Source organism: Chiloscyllium punctatum, chromosome 15, assembly GCF_047496795.1.
Source record: "Chiloscyllium punctatum isolate Juve2018m chromosome 15, sChiPun1.3, whole genome shotgun sequence".
Lineage (NCBI taxonomy): Eukaryota > Metazoa > Chordata > Chondrichthyes > Orectolobiformes > Hemiscylliidae > Chiloscyllium > Chiloscyllium punctatum.
The window spans coordinates 83,271,784-83,292,333 of NC_092753.1; the positions used below are offsets into that span (position 1 = coordinate 83,271,784).

The 20,550-nt window shown below is 39.9% G+C and overlaps 1 protein-coding gene across 4 annotated transcripts in view; it reads right to left on the reverse strand.

Annotated features, from left to right (window-relative positions):
• Positions 1-15,371: 15,371 nt before the first annotated feature.
• LOC140486469 (dual specificity tyrosine-phosphorylation-regulated kinase 1A) overlaps positions 15,372-20,550 on the reverse strand; it is a 114,295-nt gene continuing 109,116 nt past the window's right edge. For all 4 annotated transcript variants that reach the window (XM_072585681.1, XM_072585677.1, XM_072585679.1 and 1 more), the window contains 2 exons: positions 19,928-20,052; positions 15,372-19,159 (listed from right to left, as the gene is read on the reverse strand). In XM_072585681.1, coding sequence (XP_072441782.1) covers positions 18,548-19,159; positions 19,928-20,052 — 737 coding nt within the window. In that variant the 3' untranslated portion in view covers positions 15,372-18,547. The remainder of the gene's footprint in view (positions 19,160-19,927; positions 20,053-20,550) is intronic.

Genomic DNA, 20,550 nt, shown 5'->3' on the forward strand with positions numbered 1-20,550 from the left:
GCCCTCCACCTGTTTGGTACTTTTGGTACCTCTGTCTTTACAACCTCTCTTCAAAAAAAAAACGAAGGGCAAAATAATACTTTTGAAGCAACAGGATCGTCACACCATGTAAAAGTCAATTCAGACTTCCTCCAGGCAAATTAGTCTCAAAACCTTAACTTTTACGTGGGTAGACATGGCAACCCATACACTATGCAAGTGGCAGGCAAGAACCATCTTCAACGAGAAAATCTAATCATGCTTGGCATTACCGAATGCCCCAAGATCAACACTCTGGGGTATGGCCTTGACCAGGGACCTAACTGGGCTAGCCATATAATTCTATGACTACAACAGCAGGTGAGGGGCTGGGAGTTCTGTGGGAAACACCTATCAAAGCATGTCAATCATCAAGGGACACATCAGGTGTGTGGTGGAATACACTTCAATTGTGTGGATGGGTAGAGTTCCAACAACATTCAAGAAGCTCAACAGAATCCAGATTAAAATAGCTCCATTGATTAACACTTCATCTACTACTTTAAACATTCACTTCTTCACCATCAAAGCACAGTGACAGTAGTGCATAACATATACAAGATGCACTGCAATGACTCATCAAACCTCCAACAACAGCATCTTCTAAATCTTCATTACCCGAAAGGACAAGGGCACCACAACAATGAGCAAGGAGGAAATTACCTTTTTTTTTTCCAATCAAGGGCATCACATTCACTAGCCCTCAGTGTCCCATCACTGGCATACATGGACGCACACACATCCTGGTATCTGAAGTAGATAGGAACTTGGCGCAATTTTCCAATCTCATCTCGACTCTAACGTTCTTTAGCCATTTGGACCAAGTAACTTGGTCACGAAATGTAGCTTGCTCTGTCAAAACACTATTGGTCTCATTGCGGATAGGATCAAGGATAACCCCAAGGCATTCTATGCATATGTGAGAAACCTGAGAATGACGAGAACGAGGGTAGGTCCGATCAAGGACAGTGGTGGGAGACTGTGTATTGAGTCGGAAGAGATAGGAGAGGTCTTGAACAAGTACTTCTCTTCAGTATTTATGAACGAGAGGGACCGTATTGTTGAAGAGGAGAGTGTGAAACGGACTGATAAGCTAGAAGAGATACCTGTTAGGAAGGAAGATGTGTTGGACATTTTGAACAACTTGAGGATAGACAAGTCCCCCGGGCCTGACGGGATATATCCTAGGATTATGTGGGAAGCAAGAGAGGAAATTGCAGTACCGTTGGCAATGATCTTCTCGTCTTCACTGGCAACTGGGGTGGTACCAGGGGACTGGAGAGTAGCGAATGTTGTGCCCCTGTTCAAAAAAGGGAATAGGGATAACCCCGGGAATTACAGGCCAGTTAGTCTTACTTCTGTGGCAGGCAAAGTAATGGAAAGGGTACTGAGGGATAGGATTTACGAGTATCTGGAAAGACACTGCTTGATTAGGGACAGCCAGCACGGATTTGTGAAGGGTAGGTCTTGCCTTACAAGTCTTATTGAATTCTTCGAGGAGGTGACCAAGCATGTGGATGAGGGTAGAGCAGTGGATGTAGTGTACATGGATTTTAGTAAGGCATTTGATAAGGTTCCCCATGGTAGGCTTATGCGGAAAGTCAGGAGGCATGGGATAGAGGGAAATTTGACCAATTGGATAGAAAACTGGCTAACCGGTAGAAGTCAGAGAGTGGTGGTAGATGGTAAATATTCAGCATGGAGTCCAGTTACAAGTGGAGTTCCGCAGGGATCAGTTCTGGGTCCTCTGCTGTTTGTAATTTTTATTAATGACTTAGAGGAGGGAGTCGAAGGGTGGGTCAGTAAATTTGCAGATGATACAAAGATAGGTGGAGTTGTGGACAGTGAGGAGGGCTGTTGTCGGCTGCAGAGGGACTTAGATAGGATGCAGAGCTGGGCTGAGGAGTGGCAGATGGAGTTCAACCCTGCCAAGTGTGAGGTTGTCCATTTTGGAAGAACAAATAAGAATGCGGAATACAGGGTTAATGGTAGGGTTCTTGGTCAGGTGGAGGAACAGAGGGATCTTGGGGTCTATGTACATAGATCTTTGAAGGTTGCCACTCAGGTGGATAGAGTTTGTAAGAAGGCCTATGGAGTATTATCGTTCATTAGCAGAGGGATTGAATTCAAGAGTCGTGAGGTGATGTTGCAGCTGTACAGGACTTTGGTTAGGCCACATTTGGAGTACTGTGTGCAGTTCTGGTCGCCTCACTTTAGGAAAGATGAGGAAGCTTTGGAGAGGGTGCAGAGAAGATTTACCAGGATGTTGCCTGGAATGGAGAGTAGGTCGTACGAGGATAGGTTGAGAGTTCTCGGCCTTTTCTCGTTGGAACGGCGAAGGATGAGGGGTGACTTGATCGAGGTTTATAAGATGATCAGAGGAATAGATAGAGTAGACAGTCAGAAACTTTTTCCCCGGGTACAACAGAGTGTTACAAGGGGACATAAATTTAAGGTGAAGGGTGGAAGGAATAGGGGAGATAGCAGGGGTGGGTTCTTTACCCAGAGAGTGGTGGGGGCATGGAATGCGCTGCCCGAGGGAGTGGTAGAGTCAGATTCATTGGCGACCTTTAAGCGGCATTTGGATAGGTACATGGATGGGTGCTTAATCTAGGATAGAAGTTCGGCACAACATCGTGGGCCGAAGGGCCTGTTCTGTGCTGTATTGTTCTATGTTCTATGTTCTATGTTCTTCGCCTTATCATCCCTACCATTTTCACATCGACAAATATTTTACCAGCATCCTGTTCCTTAGTACACACTGATACAAAGCCCATTTCACTACAAAGCACCAAGTTTCATACCACCCTTCCCTTTAATCCAACATCTACCATATTCATGCCACAAAAACCACATTTTTCGAAGTTAGCGACATGCTAACTGCTGTGCTGTGATGCATTTTCCCTGTTCACCTGCCTGGATTTCTTTTTAATCCTTAAACTACCAAACTCCATCACCTTTATTGTACGATCCACCAGTGGTGGCTTCACACAGCTGCAAGCCATTACTGTCTGGATATCAGCAGAAATTGTTTCATCTCTCGTGCCTGGATATTCACCTTCCTTTTTTCCTCCCCCAAGGTTCCATCCTTGAACCCATCAGCTCATAGTGTCTGCATTTTCACTGTGATATTGTGGATGAACATGACTTGGTTTCATAAGTAAACACTGATGCCAATTTGACCTCTTCATTTCCTATCGTGTCAGTTGTGAATGAACCAGTGTTTATGTTATTTAAACAGTTCAAGACATTTGGATACTCCAGCTGAATGGGTAAAATAGCACAGGTAGACCGAAAGAACATTTGGAAATCCATTCCCAATGGTCAAAACTGACCGATTAAATTAATTTGCATAGACAATCAAATATTTTTTGTATAAACATAAAGTCTTCTTATAAAAGCCAGAGCATGTATTTATTATTATGGAATTATATTGTCTTAATTTAATTGACATATAAGTAGGCTTTCCCTTGGAACTGAAACTGGAGGTTTAATTATGAAGCTATTAAGAACATAATAGTGATTTATGCTAATTAGCCCTATTTACATAATCATCTTTTAATGCCTGTCATGCAAACAAAATCTCAAGGTGGAACAATGCCTTAGTGAATTTGCTTTTAAGATGCTTATTAATAGTTTGGACATGCATCTGTCAGAACAATCTATTACTGGTTCAAACAAAATGGGAAACGTAACGTCTAATTTTGATACAGTATCTCACATGCCTGAACCACAGAATATGCAATTACAAGGCCATTATTTATCAAAATGTGATTATTCAATATTATAAGACCAGATGACTTACAAGTGGAAGTTGACCATTCAGCCCAGCAAGCCTGTTCTGCCATTCAATGAGAAAGTGATTGATCTGATGATCCTCAATTTCAATTTTGAGCATTACAAATTCCATGATTGCCCTACTGATTAAAAATCTCTCTCAACCTGGAAAATATTTAACGGTCCAAGCTCAATAGCCCACGGTGGTAAAGAATGCCACAGACTCAGTAGCCTCAGAAGAAACGCCTCCTCATCTCTGTCCTAAACATACAACCCCTTCTTCTGAGATGATGCTCTCTGGTCCTAGACTCTCCCACAAGGGAAAACAGCCATTTTGCCTCTAATCCAAGATCCCCCCCCCCCAAGAGTCTTGTATGTTTCAATAACGGCGCCTCTCATTCTTTTATATTCCAATGAATGCAAGCCCAATCTTAACTTCTCCTAAAACAGTTCATCCATACTTAGTACCAGTTTAGCAAACCATCTTTGGATTGCTAATCCCTGTATACCTGTCATAGAGTCATAGGGATGTACAGCATGGAAACAGACTCTTCGGTCCAACCCGTACATGCTGACCAGATATCCCAATCCAATCTAGTCCCACCTGCCAGCACCCGGCCCATATCCCTCCAAACCCTTGCTATTCATATACCCATCCAAATGCCTCTTCAATGTTGCAATTGTACCAGCCTCCACCACATCCTCTAGCAACTCATTCCATACACGTACCACCCTCTGCATGAATAAGTTGCCCCTAAGGTCTCTTTTACATCTTTCCCCTCTCACCCTAAATCTATGCCCTCTAGTTCTGGACTCCCCAACCCCAGGGAAAAGACTTTTGTCTATTTATCCTATCCATGCCCCTCATGATTTTGTAAACCTCTATAAGGTCATCCCTCAGCCTCCGACGTTCCAGGGAAAACAGTCCCAGCCTGTTCAGCCTCTCCCTGTAGCTTAGATCCTCCAATCCTGGCAACATCCTTGTAAATCTTTTCTGAACCCTTACAAGTTTCACAACAGCTTTCCGATAGGAAGGAGACCAGAATTGCACGCAATATGCCAACAGTGACCTAACCAATGTCCTGTACAGCTGCAACATGACCTCCTTAGATCAGGCCTAAAGCTGTCCATATTATTTCAGCGGGGGTCGGACTAGTGCTTTATATTTTTTTAGCAAGATCACCTTACTTTTATGCTCCACTCTATTTGAAATAAAGATCAGCATTCCATTTGCCTTCTCTATCACCTGATTTTGGATGCTTTGATCTCCTTGTTAACTCATATTTGCGCCATTAATTAATCTATTTTGTCCCGAATACAACATGCATTCAAAAAGCCATTACTTTGGCCACTTTAGTGTTTTTTTTCCTCTTTTGACCGTATTTTCTGTTCTTACATGTTTGTATATTGTCTGTCTTCCTGTATATTGTATCATCTTCCAAGCACTGTTCTGCAATGCTGCCATAGCTTCTTACTTCATAAGCCTATATTTCTCCTCCTCTTGCTCCCCCATCACTTATATTTAAACCTGTTGTTCAGGTAGCAATCCAGAGATTACCATCACACTTGGACCAAGCACTTAAATACATTCTTCTTGCCATACTTCTTAAAAAGTTAGACCAGGAATCTTCAAAAAACATTTCTATTTGAAATCAATCAATGTTTAAATCTAAAACCTAAGGTCACTTTACATTGCTGCTCTCAACACTGAAGCCTAACCACAGTTCTCTGAATTCCCACTATGCACCTCAAGTCAAAGTTGGAATAGAGTTGTAGAGCACAGAAAAAGGCCGTGTCCATACTGGTCAAGAATAACCACCTAACCAGTCTAATCACTTTTCCAGTCTAATCGCTGTCCATAGCCTTGTATGCCTAGACATTGCAAATGTACATCTAAATACTTTTAAAATATTATGAGGGCTACTACCTCTACCACCCTTACAGTCAGTGACTTCTAGATTCCCACTAATTTCTGAGTGAAGTTTTCCCTTACATGTCCTCTAAATCCTCTGCCCCTTAAGTCTATGCCTCTGGTCACTGATCCCTCCCCATTGAGGGAAAAATGTTTCTTCCTGCTTACCCTATCCATGACACACAATTTTATACATCTCAGTCATGTCCCTCTCAATCCCCTTTGCTGAAGGGAAAATGATTCCAGCTCATCCAATCTTTCTTCACGAACTGCAGCCCAAGCAACACCTTGGAAAATCTCCCCAGCATCCTCTCCAGTATTATTCCATTCTTCCGAAATCATATGTCTTTTTATTTGCTTTACTGGCTGTTCGGTGTTTATTTTCTCTTTGTTCTTCCACAGGATGTGGCAATCACTAGCAATGCCAGCAGTTGTTTTCCACATCAAACTGCCCTCGAACCAAGCAGCTTGTTAGGTCCTTTCAAAGGGTAATTTAGACTCAACAGCATTGCTTGCATCTGGAATCACAAGGTTTTTGCAGCAGTCATAGCAGAACATTACTGGAGGATGCAAAACAGTCCATGGAGGAGGTCAATTTCCAAAGCAACACGTGGAAGGAATTCGATGAGGTGCTTTCAAATATGCCTCATTTCCCAAGGGCAAACAAAAATGACCATTTTACAATTAGATAACATGTGCGCATAACTGATCTCAGCAGATTTCATTTTGTTCAATTGTGATGTGGGTATCAGACTTTTAAACAAAATCACAGCAAGCACCGCTGTAAGTGGCCATTCATAATCAAGAGCTGGGTTGTCTTGCTGCAATTGTACAAGGCCTTTGTGAGGGGAATATTATGATTTGGAGGTGCCGGTGTTGGACCAGGTTGGACAAAGTTAAAAATCATACAATACCAGGTTACAGTTCAACAGGTTTATTTGGAAGCACTAGCTTTCAGAGCGCTGCTCCTTCATCAGATGCTTGTGGGTAATAAGATCACAGGACAAAGAATTTAGAGCAAAACATTATGTGCAGTTTGGTCTTATCTAAGGAAGGATGTTCTTCCTTTAGAGGGAGTACAGCAAAAGTTTACCAGGCTGATTGGTGTGACTGCTGTATCAGAACAGGCTGAATTGGTTAGCATTATATTCATTGGATTCTATAGGAATGCGGGTGGGGGGGGAGAATCTTCTCAACATCTTTACATTTCTAAAATGACTAGAAAAAGTAGAAGCAGGAAAGATGTCCCTGATGGTAGGGGAGTACAGAACCAAGGGTCACAGTCCAAGGATACGGGGTAAACCATTCAGGGTGGAGGTGAAATTTTTCACATAGCATGTGGTGAGCCTGCAAAATCTGTTACCACAGAAAGCAGCCAAGGCCAAAACATTGTGATTTCAAGGAGGAATTGGATATAGCACTTAGAACCAAAGAGATCAAAGGATATGGAAGAAAAAAAGTGAGAGTCGGTTATTGAAGTAGAGGATCAGCTACAATCATAATGAATAGAACAACAGTCTTGATGGGCAAATGGTCTACTCATAAGACATAGAAGAGTACAGCACAAAAATATGTCCTTTAGCCCACCATGTCTGCACCAACAATGCCAATCTAAACTAATCCAATTTAAATGCACAGTCTATTCATGTGTCTGTCCAAATGCCTCGTGTCTGCTTCAAACACCTCTCTTGTAAAAACCTAAAACCCTCTGTTAAAAAAAACTTTCCCCCTCTCACTTTAAATCTATGCCCCCTAATGTGACATTTCTACCCGGAATAGAAAGACTCCAACTATCTACCGATCTATGCCTCTCATATACTTCTATCAGGTAATTCCTCAGCCTCAGATGTTCTGAAAACTATCAAAGTGAGTCCATCCTCCCCTTATAGTCAATACACTCCAGTCCAGGCAACATCTTTGTAAACCTCGTTTGCATCCTCTCCATAGCATCCACATCTTCTTCTAGTGTGGCAATCAGAACTACACACAATACTCCAAATATGGCCTCACTGAAATTTTAATACAGCTGCATCACTTGCCAACTTTATACTTAATGTCCTCACCAAAGACCTTCTTTACCACCTTATTCATTTGTATTGCCATGTTTAGGGAGCTATGAACTTGCACACAAGTTCAATGCTTAGGGTCCTGCCATTTACGGTGTAATTTTCTGTTGCACTTGACCACTCAAAATAAATCACCTCACTTGCCTGGGTTAAACCCCATCGGTCATTTCTCCATCCAAATTTCCAACTGGTCTATATCCTGCTGTATCTTTTGCCAACCTTCCTCACTATCCATAACTCCACTAATTTTTGTGTCATTTGCAAACTTACTGTCATGAAGGACCTTGTGAAATGCTTTGCTACTTCTCAAAAAAACTCATTGAAGTCTGAGACAGGACCTTCCCTGCATAAAGCCATGCTGTATATCACTCATCAATCATCTTTCTTCCAAATGCAAATAAATCTTGTCCCTAAGAATCTTCTGCAAAATTTCCCTACCACTGATGTAAGGCTCACCAGCATATAATTTCTTTGATAATGCCTATTACTTTTCATAAGAGGAACAACACTGGTTATTTTCCACTCTTCTGGGACCTCGCCTGTGGCTAAAGAGGTTACTAAGATTTCTGGATTAGTGGTGCTGGAAGAGCACAGCAGTTCAGGCAGCATCCAAGGAGCAGCAAAATCGACGTTTCGGGCAAAAGCCCTTCATCAGGAATGTTTATTCCTGATGAAGGGCTTTTGCCCGAAACGTCGATTCCGCTGCTCCTTGGATGCTGCCTGGACTGCTGTGCTCTTCCAGCACCACTAATCCAGAATCTGGTTTCCAGCATCTGCAGTCATTGTTTTTACCTACTAAGATTTCAGTCAAGGGCCCCTGGGAATCTCTTCCCTTGCCTACTTCAGTACCCTCAGATAGATCCCATTAGGTCCTGGTGACTTATCTATCTTGGTGTTTTCGGGCACCCAACACCTTTCTTAATATCAACATACCCAGAATATCAACACAGCCCTCCCTGAATTTATTATCCCAGGTTTTCCTTAGTGAATACCAATGCAAAGTACTCATTAAAGGGCTTCACCATTTTCTCTGACTCCCACATAAATTCCCTCCTTTGTCCTTCAGTGGACCGACTCTTTCCCTAGCTACCCTCCTAATATTGCTAATTTCTTGCTTTAGGTCTTTCCTACTTCCTTTATACTTAAAAGACTGCTCTATTTACTATGTTTATAGCAGAACTCTAAAAAAAATTACCATGTCCAATATCTTTGTTCCTTATTTTCTCACCCCTTCGAAGGGGTGAAAAAGACCTGAAGAGCAGGTATAAAGAATTGTAGATCCTGAGATGGAAGGACTTCAACATCAAACCCAAGGAGCATTACAATTACAGAAAGAGCAAGAGTCAACAGAAAGATCCACAATCCAGGTGAACCAGTAGATTCTTTTAGTAATGATCTTTGCAGGCTAATTGAAGGATGCAAATTTGGAGACATAAAAGCAGAAATAATAAGACAGGTCACAGTAGGTATTGTTGATAAATCTCTATCGGATGTATTGCAGTCTGATGAGAACCTCATCCTATGAAAAGCAATACAGCTGCTTAGACAGATACCAATAAGTAAAACACAGCAATCCTCAGAAGAATTCCTTAAACACAGGACTGTGAAAGAAACACCAGAAAAGAAAATACAATTGGGAGGAAACACACAAGCCACAATAAAATCTTGCCAGTACTGTGGCACTGAAAAGACCCATAGGCACGAAGTTCCCTACAGACAAAGCAGAATGCTTTTATAGAATTTGATTCGTAGAATCACACAGTGCAGAATGGGACCTTCAACCCATCAAGTCTATACCAAAGATATACTAGTATATAGATTAGTTCCATCTTCCAGCACTCAATTGATTGCCTTGAAGTTTATGACACTTCAAGTGCTCATGATTTAAATGACTCATGTCCAATATGAGCCATTTTTAGAAATGGAGCAGTTCTGCTGAAATGTGCTGTGCTTCTCCAGCAATTTCTATTTTTATTTCATATTTCCAGCAGAGTATTTTATTTGTATTTCAGATAGTCCTATCGGAACTTGACCTTTATCTAAGTATCTATCGGGATACTGCTTGTTCAATCCTAGCTGATGTTATTACAGGACAAGTTAAATAATTCCTGATGATGGGTTTTTGCCCAAAACATCAACTCTCCTGCTCCTTGGATGCTGTCTGATCTGCTGTGGTTTTCCAATGCTGCACGTTTTGCCTCTGATCTCCAGCATCGGCAGTTCCCACTTTCTCCAAGTTAATCACAAACTGAAATCTGCCATGATTGGCCTTTTTTGAGGGGTTTCAACAAGATGGTCTATTGCTGAAACACAAACACGCAAAGCTACATATTTGGTTTTAACAATAAAACAGAAGTTCACTGCACAAAACAAATTAAAATAAAATAGGATAAACAAACTATATATAACAAATTTAAAGAATCTGAAACACATGGTAAACTACATTCTCATTTATCCCAACTGTATTTTTTCTGTAAAAAAAACTAAAAGAGAATTCCCTTCTCCATCACAGAGCCTTGATTTAGCTGGGCCTTCAATTACAAGCTTGCAAAATCTCATTGCCTCTTCCTTGAGTCTTCACGTAACTGGGCTTGGACTCAAATTTAAACAAACACTTCAGGATTTTAACTGAAGACTTCTAGTATGGAACTTTCAAAATTAATTGTTTACCCTGAAATAACTTATTTCTCAACAGTTCTAAACCATCTAATTTCATCAAGAAAAACAATTTCACACATCCAACACTTCTGCAAAATGGTCCAAACACAAACTAAGAAGTTTTTTTCCCCCCAAGCTGAGCATTTTCCCAAATTAAAAGGAAAAATCAATCCCTGACCTCCCAAAATGAAAGCCTATTGCTCAACTAGTTAATTTGTTCACTTATATTAACTGCCAACGTAAACAAATTCTAATTAGCCTCCAAGAACTCATCCTCACATACCATGGTTTAAAAAAAGTCAAGACAGCTACAGAAATACTTAATAAGTTAATAATTTAACCCCCTAGAGACATACAGACTAAAGTCCTCATTAGCACAAATCCAAACTCTAAACTAAATGCTGAAACTTAAAAGATTTTGAACCATATGATAAAATGTAATCCCTTTAACCCACAAAACACTCCTTCACAATTCTCCGTAACTTAAATGCCCCATCTTGAAGATATCATCGCCTCTTCCTCAAGCCTTCATAAATTGAGTTTAGATTTTCTCCACTTCAGTAAACCTTGCAGGGTTTTAACCATACACTTAATCTGCAATTTTTAAATCAACACCTTTCTCCCCAAGATAGCTATTAAATCTCATGTGCAGCAGACAGTGCTTAAGTTGTCAGGATTGCTTAGAGGTACTCCAGTCCCTCTCTGATGTCCCAACTTTGCTTCTAGATGTTTCTATATTTTTTCTGATGTGTTTAGTACCTGCTTGAATGAGCTTTCTCCATTTTGGTCTGGCATAAACTAGGGCCTCCTGTGTCGGAAAGATATTTTACCTCTTCAAGAATATTTTAAGAACGTCCACACAATGTACACATTTGCTGCAAGGTCTAAGTGGACTAGTTGCTTTGGGAGTGTGGTGTCAGACATACGATTGTCAATGATGCTATACTTAAGTGAATAGTACTTCAATATTGGCTTAGGAGTGAACATTACTGCTGAACAGACTTTTCAATACAAAGGCAATGCTGTTGGTACTTCCCCAGTGCTTCAAGGTGCATGTTATAGGTTGCTCAAATTGCTGCAATGGGGAAATTTGAGATTCTGGTTCTTAAATATTCTTTTTCTGTTAGTTGAAGGCTCAGCTGGCACACTGGAGACAATGTGGAGTTTCATTGACTATATGGACCTTCATTGAGAGGGGATCCCATGCATGTCACCAGTAACACAATCTTGATTTTTTTTGTTTCACAATGCAAACCAAAAGAATTCACTCTTTGCAATAGATGTTTTACCTGAATAGTATGATCACCCTAGATTCCTTTTCAACCCCTAATTTTTGAAAGGCTTTGTATCATTCAATACCAAGTGACCAGCCTTTTGTAAATCATTTTTCTGCCATTATTACTATGTCAGGTTTCCAAATGATGACTTACACTGGTTATAGATGGCAAGCAAGTATTTATTGCCCATTCTTAATTTTCTTTGAGAAAGTGATAGTGAGCTGCCTTGTCTTCCTTGTTGCAGTCTTTGTCGTGCAGGCACACCCACAGTCCTGAAAGAGAGCTTCAGAATTTTGACCCAATGACAATGAAGGAACAGCAATATAACTCAAAGTAAAACTGATAAGTGGGTTAAAGGGACATTTGTAGATGTTATTCCCATGCATGTCCTATCCTTAGCCTATGTAATAGAGGTAATAGGTTTGGAAAGTTCTGTCAGAAAATAGGCGAGTTGTCACAGCACACTCTATAGATGGTAAACAATGTGGTCATTGAGCATTATTGCTGGATGGAATGACTGCTAAAAGGTGTTGGATAGTGTCAATCAAGCTGGATACATTGTCCTGAATAGTGCTGAGCTTAGAGTATTGTTGAAGTTGCAGCCATCAAGGTAGGTAGAAAGTAATCCAATACACTTATCACTTGTAATTCATACATGCTGTACGTTTGAGAGACAGGAGAGTTACTCACTGCAGAACTCAGCCTCTGACTTCTCCTGTATGCATAGTATTTATACAGTCTGTCCAGTTCAGTTTTAGGACAATGATAACACCTAGGATGTTGGTAGAGGGGGATTCAGTAATGGTAATGATGGTAAACATCAAGGTGCAATAGTTAGATTTCCCTCTTGATAGAGATGGCTATTGCTAGGCATATGTGTTGCACGTTACTTGCCAATGTTAATTGCATCAAGTGCTGAAAATCTCAGTAGTCTTGGTTCTGTTAATCAAATGGAAGCTGAACAAGCATGGCATTCATCAGGGAGGGAAAAAAGTTTCAAATTATTTGTACAAAGGGGCAGTCACCCCCTCTTACATTTGGGTACTATAATTTGGTCAGTCTTCAGGGCGGAAGAATATGCCTGACACATAAGGGATCCACAGACCAGGAGCAGAGACATTCCAGCCTGTACAATTGTTTAAGAGGTCTGAGAGCAAGGGCTGCAGGTGGATGAGCTAACTGAAGGGAACAGTATAATGAGGGTGATTTACACTATTCTCTGCACTAAAGTGAATCCAGATGACTGTGTTGCCGACTTGATGTCAGCATTTGAATATCTGCTTGTGGCTGGAGAGGAACCTGAAGTGTGAACAAGAATAGCCAATCACCATGATCCATGTAGATATCAAAAATGACAAAGTTAAATCAATGAACCAACAGTTGACTCATCTAATCTTATGGCATGACACAGATGAGGAGTTGGTGGCCAAATGGGAGTATCAATGGACAAGTACTCCAGAGACCTCAGCCAATACCTTGGGGTTTTGTGTTCAGATTTCAATACAACAGAGAGGGGAATTTAAATTCAATTAACAGAAAAATTCTGGAATTGAAAGCCTGTCTCAATAATGGCGAGCATAAAGTTATCATAGAAATTGTGCAAACCCATTTGGTGTACTACGATCTTTTAGGGAAAGAAATCAACCACTCTTACCTGGTCTAACGTACATGCTTGGGTCTGGAGTCAATGTGGATGATTTATAAATGCCCTCTGAAATAGTGGAGAAAGCTACTCGGTTTAAAGGCAGAGATAAGCAACAAATTATTGGCTTTGCCAGTAATGCCAACATCACTGAAAAGAACACAAACCAAAAAAAAGTCTAAACCCAAAAACCTTTCTCCACAGTACCTTTACTCAATTCCTTGAAATACTTTTTTATTTAAAAGCTTGTAAAAAAACACAATGATATATGAAGGCTTGTACTTAGTTTTCTTGGTGCTATTCATGTATCAGAAAATTCCATCTTCTCCCATAACCATCTGCGATTAGGTGGGAAAAGTTAGCTCCATTCTCAAGTACCTACTGAGCATGTACATACGATTAGAGGTTATCTAAACCAGGAAACCGGGCATGGCACTCAACATAGACAGTTGCTCTATTATATATAGATCAAGTACCAGTTAACCTTTCTTTTGTTGCCAATAAATCTCAATCTTAGTAATTTCAGATGAAAAATATTAACAATTGCACATTTTAAGGATGGAAGCCTCAAAATTCAAAAAGGCTTTAAAATTGATGTCTTAAAACAGGAATTGTGAATCTGTAAATGTAAGGCAACATTGAATTTGTTAAACAAAATTTTATGAAATTGCAAAGTATATTTCAAAGTCAGAGGCTCTTTGTTGCCATTTTTCATGCACTGATAACATCATTTGTGCTTAGAACAAATGAAAAAACTATTTTGTATCACTATTTTCCCTCAAGCAACCAAAGCCACATTGACAGATAAAGCCAGCTAACCTGGATATATTTGTGATTTGGAGATGCCAGTGTTGGACTTGGGTGTACAAAGTTAAAAATCACAACACCAGGTTATAGCCCAACAGGTTTAATTAGAAGCACACTGATGAAGGAGCGTCACTCCGAAAGCTAGTGTGCTTCCAATTAAACCTGTTGGACTATAACCTGGTGTTGTGTGATTTTTATCTGGATATATTTGGTAATTTTTTTTACATAATTACTGAATTTTTATATTAAGACTCTTGGTCAAGTAACCATATAGCAGCAATAGCATCTGAAAAGCTATGGTACAAGTACTAGTATCCAGAGGCTAAATCATAGCCTTCAGTAAGCCTGGAATAGATTATATGGAAGCCAAACTATTTACTTGAGAATCCAAATAAAGGCATTCTAAGATGAATTCAACAAAGAAAACCAACATCACCATACAGGAATATGAACAACCCATTTCTTTGGTGGAATAGCGACACTTACCGAGTTGCATTATGTTTAACAAATACAGTATTTTGTGAATAACTTGCACTTTAATTGCAAAGTACAAAGGAATTATGGATCTTTTACCTCGAATGAGAGAGAGAGATTTTCTTTGGTTTATAGTTGGGAAAATTAGTGCAGTTTTGGCATTGCTTCCACCTTCAAAACAAGCGATTACAAGAATCACTACATGTTGTCTGGCAACTATTACAAAGCATTTGTTCAGCAGTATAATATCTTCGGTCTGATGCAACATTTTTGAAAAAGGTAAATTACGTTCCCACATACTCTTCTTCTTTCCTTGCCAACCCCCATAAGCATAGCCAAATGCTTGATGATATATTGCATCCATAACAGGAAGATGAACTCATTAAGGAAAGTTAATGAGATACCTGGTAGACAGCAATCATGCTGCCACGCAGTTCACAAGGACGCAAGAAAAAGAAAACTAGAGAATTCAATTCTAACCATTTTTAACAGCCACGTATGAAGTAGTTGGGAACAATGTGTTTCAGAATGCATGTGAAGGTTAAATCACTTGTGAATAAGGTGTTCTGTTTCTGCAAATAGAAGCATACATTGTCCCAATGACAACTTTAATGGATCCTTACCATGTTGTTATATTATGTACTTTTGCATTGTTATTGTTAAAAAAAACAGAGATAAATAATTGTGTTAGCTCTCCGGACTTGGAGACTTAGAAATAAAACACACACAAAAGGACAGTATGAGGACCAATTGATCAATTATTTATCATACATAAGACTGCATGACTATAATACAAAGGGCTTGTCTTTTGTCATTTAACATATTACAATATACACAGCAAGTCTTGACTAGGTCTTATAATCTCTGGACACAGGTACTTAACCTTTTTCCATGCTGTTTATGGTTTACAATGCACAGTCAGAAGTCCTGTAACCAAACTGTGTAGTCAAGCAAACAAAACTGGACTGTAAATTGAGGCGAAACAGGAGAGAAAAGGGGAGATGCGAGCAAGAGCGCATGCTGATGAAAGTGCCTAGAGCAAGGCAGTGCCAAGACACTAATGAAACACACGCAGACACAAGACAAGAGGCGCACACACAAGAAGAAAGAAGGTGTGCATATTACATGACTGGTTGTAATACAAATGTTAACTGTTAAGAATCAGATACAGATCCGACAAGTTTGGATTTAGAAACAGATCTCACATAATAGCTATTTGTATTTGGCATTTATTAGATTAATAGCAGATGATACTGCATTAAGCACTCTGCCTAACTTAGGTATTGAGTGTGTCAGTATTGATCAACGCTATTTAATATCCAAAATCCTAACTAAGATCCAACATTGCACCCATAACTATATGTTTGTGTTTGTCTGGCTTTGCTGCTCAAAATTAGAGAGATTTTGATCTCTGGAATTTGCTTCAATGGAGATCCAAGCATTTTAAAAAGGCCAGCAGCAAGTCTTAGCCAAGAACATTCCATCAAAAAAATTGAATTCAGCCCTCAATAAGGTTATGATTTAATGTCCCCCAGTCTGGACTTCACTTACCAACATTCAAGGTCAGATCTACAACTCTAAGTGAGCGAAGAGGAGTTGTGTTACATCACTTGAGATATCTATCCATCCCTCAGTTTTTTTTTAATATTTGAAATATAATGCTGTACCATTAAAGTTGATTTCAGTGAAATTATACTGACAGTTGTCCAGGTTGTAGAAAGACACTTATAGTTAACAATCAACTGACACCAAAGTCAAAACTGACTGGGCTCTTCCAAAAAATGATCACTGGGCACAGGCCAGGTATTACTGCTTGGCAACTGGAGAAAAAGGAGTCAAATTTCATAGACTACTGACACTAAAGCAGACCGAAAGTGGATTGCTTTTCCTGGTACTGATCCAGTTGGATCAGTAAGTTCGGCTAAGTTCGGCTAACCTTTTTAATAACATCTTGTTTTCAAACTTATTAAGAGGTTGCATTTACCATAAAGTTGCAGTTGTCATACTGCATTTTCTGTCCACAGATTTATGTGCCCTTTTAAATAAAAACAAAATGGCTTATTTTGGCTCAGGTGAGTTCATATCATCTATATCTTTTTTACAGATGAGTCTCCCTTCTTTAGCATGCGCAATACACAGAATGGTCCATTAGAATATACAGGTATTAGCACAAAACTAAAATGATCGTTCTGCACCAACTGCATTGTAAATGGTTGGTCCTTCCACCTACTTACTTGAAAAAAGACCTCATCTAATTACCTGGTCTGTATCAATGGTTATGTGAGGTCTAATGGCCTGCCAAATAAGCATCTAATAACTGGACTTAAAATCAGAATGTATTCCTCAGGTTTTAAAAGAATCCCTTTTTGGGTGAAAAGACAGTAAAATGAAACTACAACATATTCAGATTGTGAAAGTACTGCATAAAGCTATCAGTTCCAGTTTTGTTAAGCATTAGGTATAGCCATAATTATAATTAACATTTAAAAGAAAAAATGATCTAAACATACCTTATCAAAAGTGCAGAACTGCTACATTATTGGTTACAGACATCTATGTGCTATAAAAACAGCTTTGGTACAATAAATTATCAAAAAAGGAAAATAAATTCTTGTAAAATTCACAGCATAATCGTGAGGCGAGAGCAGTCACATAAAATTCTGCATTTTAAAAATGTTCGAACAGGAGTTGTCTTTGCGCAAAAATTGTCTGTCGTGCTGAAGGAAAAGCAATTAGGATGGGTTGGGAGAGGGAGAGAAATAAGTCCAAGGAAGGACAGTTATATTTATCTCAGCAAATTGGAGATCACGCCTTCTGTGACCTATAAGAGAGGAAGTAGCTTTTATGACATGACACACGTGACCTCTCATGACCTCTTCAATCCCTGCAACTGGTGGTGGTGGTGCTGTGGTGATAGTAGTGGTAATGGGGTAAGAGCCAAGGGAGAGAAAAAAAAGTGGGAAAGGATCAATTTATTTATCCTCCATCAAAGGCCTCATTAATTACCCATGCTTGCTTTGTTTAAGAAAAGTTAAGGACTATCTGAAAGTTTAATGACCTTTGCACAATGGCATGTTAAATGATAAGCCTCTTAAAACAATTTTTTTTCAGTCAATGTCCAAAATCAAAAGGCCAAAACTGCCACTCAAAAATGTAAGCAGTAGGTCAAGAACGACCATGATTTCCACTCACTGCATTTCAATGACTGGACCAAAATGAACATTCAATCGCTACTTAACCGTTAATTGATTCAACCAATGAGGGCCAAAAAAATTTCCAAAGTTCCTGTAAGATTAGAACAAGGTTGTTTTACTAACCACCACTCAGCATGCCAGATGTGCTTTGAAATTTCATTCACAGTGTCCTCTCAGTTCAGACTCTGCTCTGATGGCAGCTAGCTCCACTTTATCAAGCCCTCCTGTTCTGCAGCACATCACAGGACCGTATTAGGATGTTCCGGTACTTGGGGACTTTGTTTTTTTAAGAAAGTTGACACAAAATAGGTCAGAAAAGACTGAAGTGTTGACTGTTCATAAAAACAATCTGCAGTTCCATTTCTATTTTTTTTCCCAGGTGGCTTTTAAACTAATGCTGCTACTTCACCCATGCCAGGTTGTGCTAACACAGGTGGCAGGATGCTGTGTAAGTGAATTGTAGCATAAGGTGAGACTACACCTCAGGATGACCCATAACATGAAGTGTAAGGTGGTTTCTGGGCATGAATCCAGTCTTAAGCACTTGCACTCCACAGTCCATTAGCAAATTCCTTTTCAATTTAAAAATATAATCAGCTCTGCGCTCTTGACCTGTCCATTCCGTTTCGTTTGTTCCAAAGCAGCACTGTTCTCAATGCACTTTTTGTTAAAACCCCCACCTTGAAGACACACAAACAAAAACAAACCCCATCTCAATGTAGTCACGAGCTTGCGACGGGACTCTGCTGAACGCAAACACCTACCATTGGAGACTCCTCCCTATCCATTCCTTGCCGCGTTGACAAATGGCCTTCTGTCATATAATGGGCAGAACCAGCTGTTGCTGAAAATTGGTACACTTGTGGGCCAGACACTCCAGTCTCTTGGCGGGGATTGGAGTATGTACCCAAGTTAATGTCCACAGTGCCATTCTGAGCAAAGTCCAAAGTATTGGCAACAACAGGCCGGTTGTGATAAGCTTGAGACCCAGAAACAGAAGAGGAGGAGGTTGACGAAGAGGAGTTTGAGGAAGACAAGGACGTCATGGAGTGGTGGCTATGTCCCACTTCCATAGAGTCCTGGGCAACGGAGCCGTTTGTTGGGGAGTTATAAGCTCGTGGTCTGTTCCGGGTGCTCATGGCCTGTCCATGATGATGGTGGTGATGATGGTGGAGGTGATGATGGGAGCTGTTAGAGTGATGGTGATGTAATGCACTCGGCTGCTGGGGAACAATGTGGAACGTTGTTTCCTGAACTGGATGAGTTTCAACAGTGATTTGCGTTGTGGCATCGCCAGGCGTCCATCCTAATGCCACAGGGTACTGCTGTCGAACCTATATTTTAAAAATGCACAGTAAGAAATCCATTATTTTGCGTTTTACTTCAAAACAATAAGCACATTCATTACTGTTAAGCTGCCGCAGCGGATCAGTGGATATCTCCAGCATGAATGTTTTAAATAAGTTGGCATTTCATCCCAAAACCAATGATCCTGTTAATATTGGTGAGATATAATGCATACCTGTATAACATGGATTTAACAAGATCGGTTTTAAGTGTTTACGAGCATAAGAAATACACACACACAAACAGGATTGGTGGCTCTCAGAGTAGTTTAGGATAATTGAGTATAAGAAACAGGTGAATGACTAAAACAAATGAACTGAACAGAAATGTCTAAGTAACAAGGACAAAATTAACAGCTCAGAATCATTCTTAGCAGAAATGAAATGAAATGAGAAACGGGAAACAACTTCTGCCAAGATGACTATGAATTCCCTGCCCACTTCACTTTAATACTGCAGACCACCATACTCCTCCTTCAATTCAGAATTTGTGACTGTTAAGTTTTCCATGGCCACTGTGCCATTTGATCAGAGACATGTTTACCACGGATAAGTCAGATGTGATTTTTATGTATCATGCAAAATACAGCTTGATGCTTATCTGGTAAATTCCCATCCAGTTGATGTGCAAGGACTGACTACAGTGAACACATATGTGGCTGACAGAGTTAGCTGCCAGACATCACTGGAATTCAAGCTTGCAATCATAGGAATGTAGAGGCAGGAGTGGAGACTTTCATCAAATGGAGAACTCACCTGTGGGCTGTGTGTCTCACAGTCCATTGCCTGGACAGCTCCACTATAATGGCCACCACTATGCCGATGCTGATGTGTTGGGTCTGACCTTGCCCTCCCACTATTACTTGTCCCAGAAGAGCCACCTGTAAAAGATGAACATCAATAGGTATTTCACAAGACACTAACACACAAAGCATCGTGTGTGATGTGGTTAGAGGTTTGTAATGGAGGTGGGATGGTAATTGGTGAGGAAGAGGAAATGAAGAAAAACAGGAAATACTCTCAGTGCAATGTAATAAATTTGAATTAACTAACATTCTGCATTTATCCTTTAAATACACAGCAACATGAGGCAAGACACTGCAAGCTTTCAATATAAATACTATTAATATATTCGCTCTAGATATCCATCAGTAAATGGCTTGAACCAGACAAAATATTCAACAGTGAGCAGAAGTATTGACTATTTTAGCATTTACATGAAACACGGGAAAAGGCACATTTTGAAATGAATTACAAAGCAATACTATAAAGAGAGACTTACACAATGTCATTAACCAAAAGCGAGGTCATTCATTTTTAGAGCAAAATATGCCACTGTTTTGCAACAGACACGTCTGCATGTACTAAACACACAAATA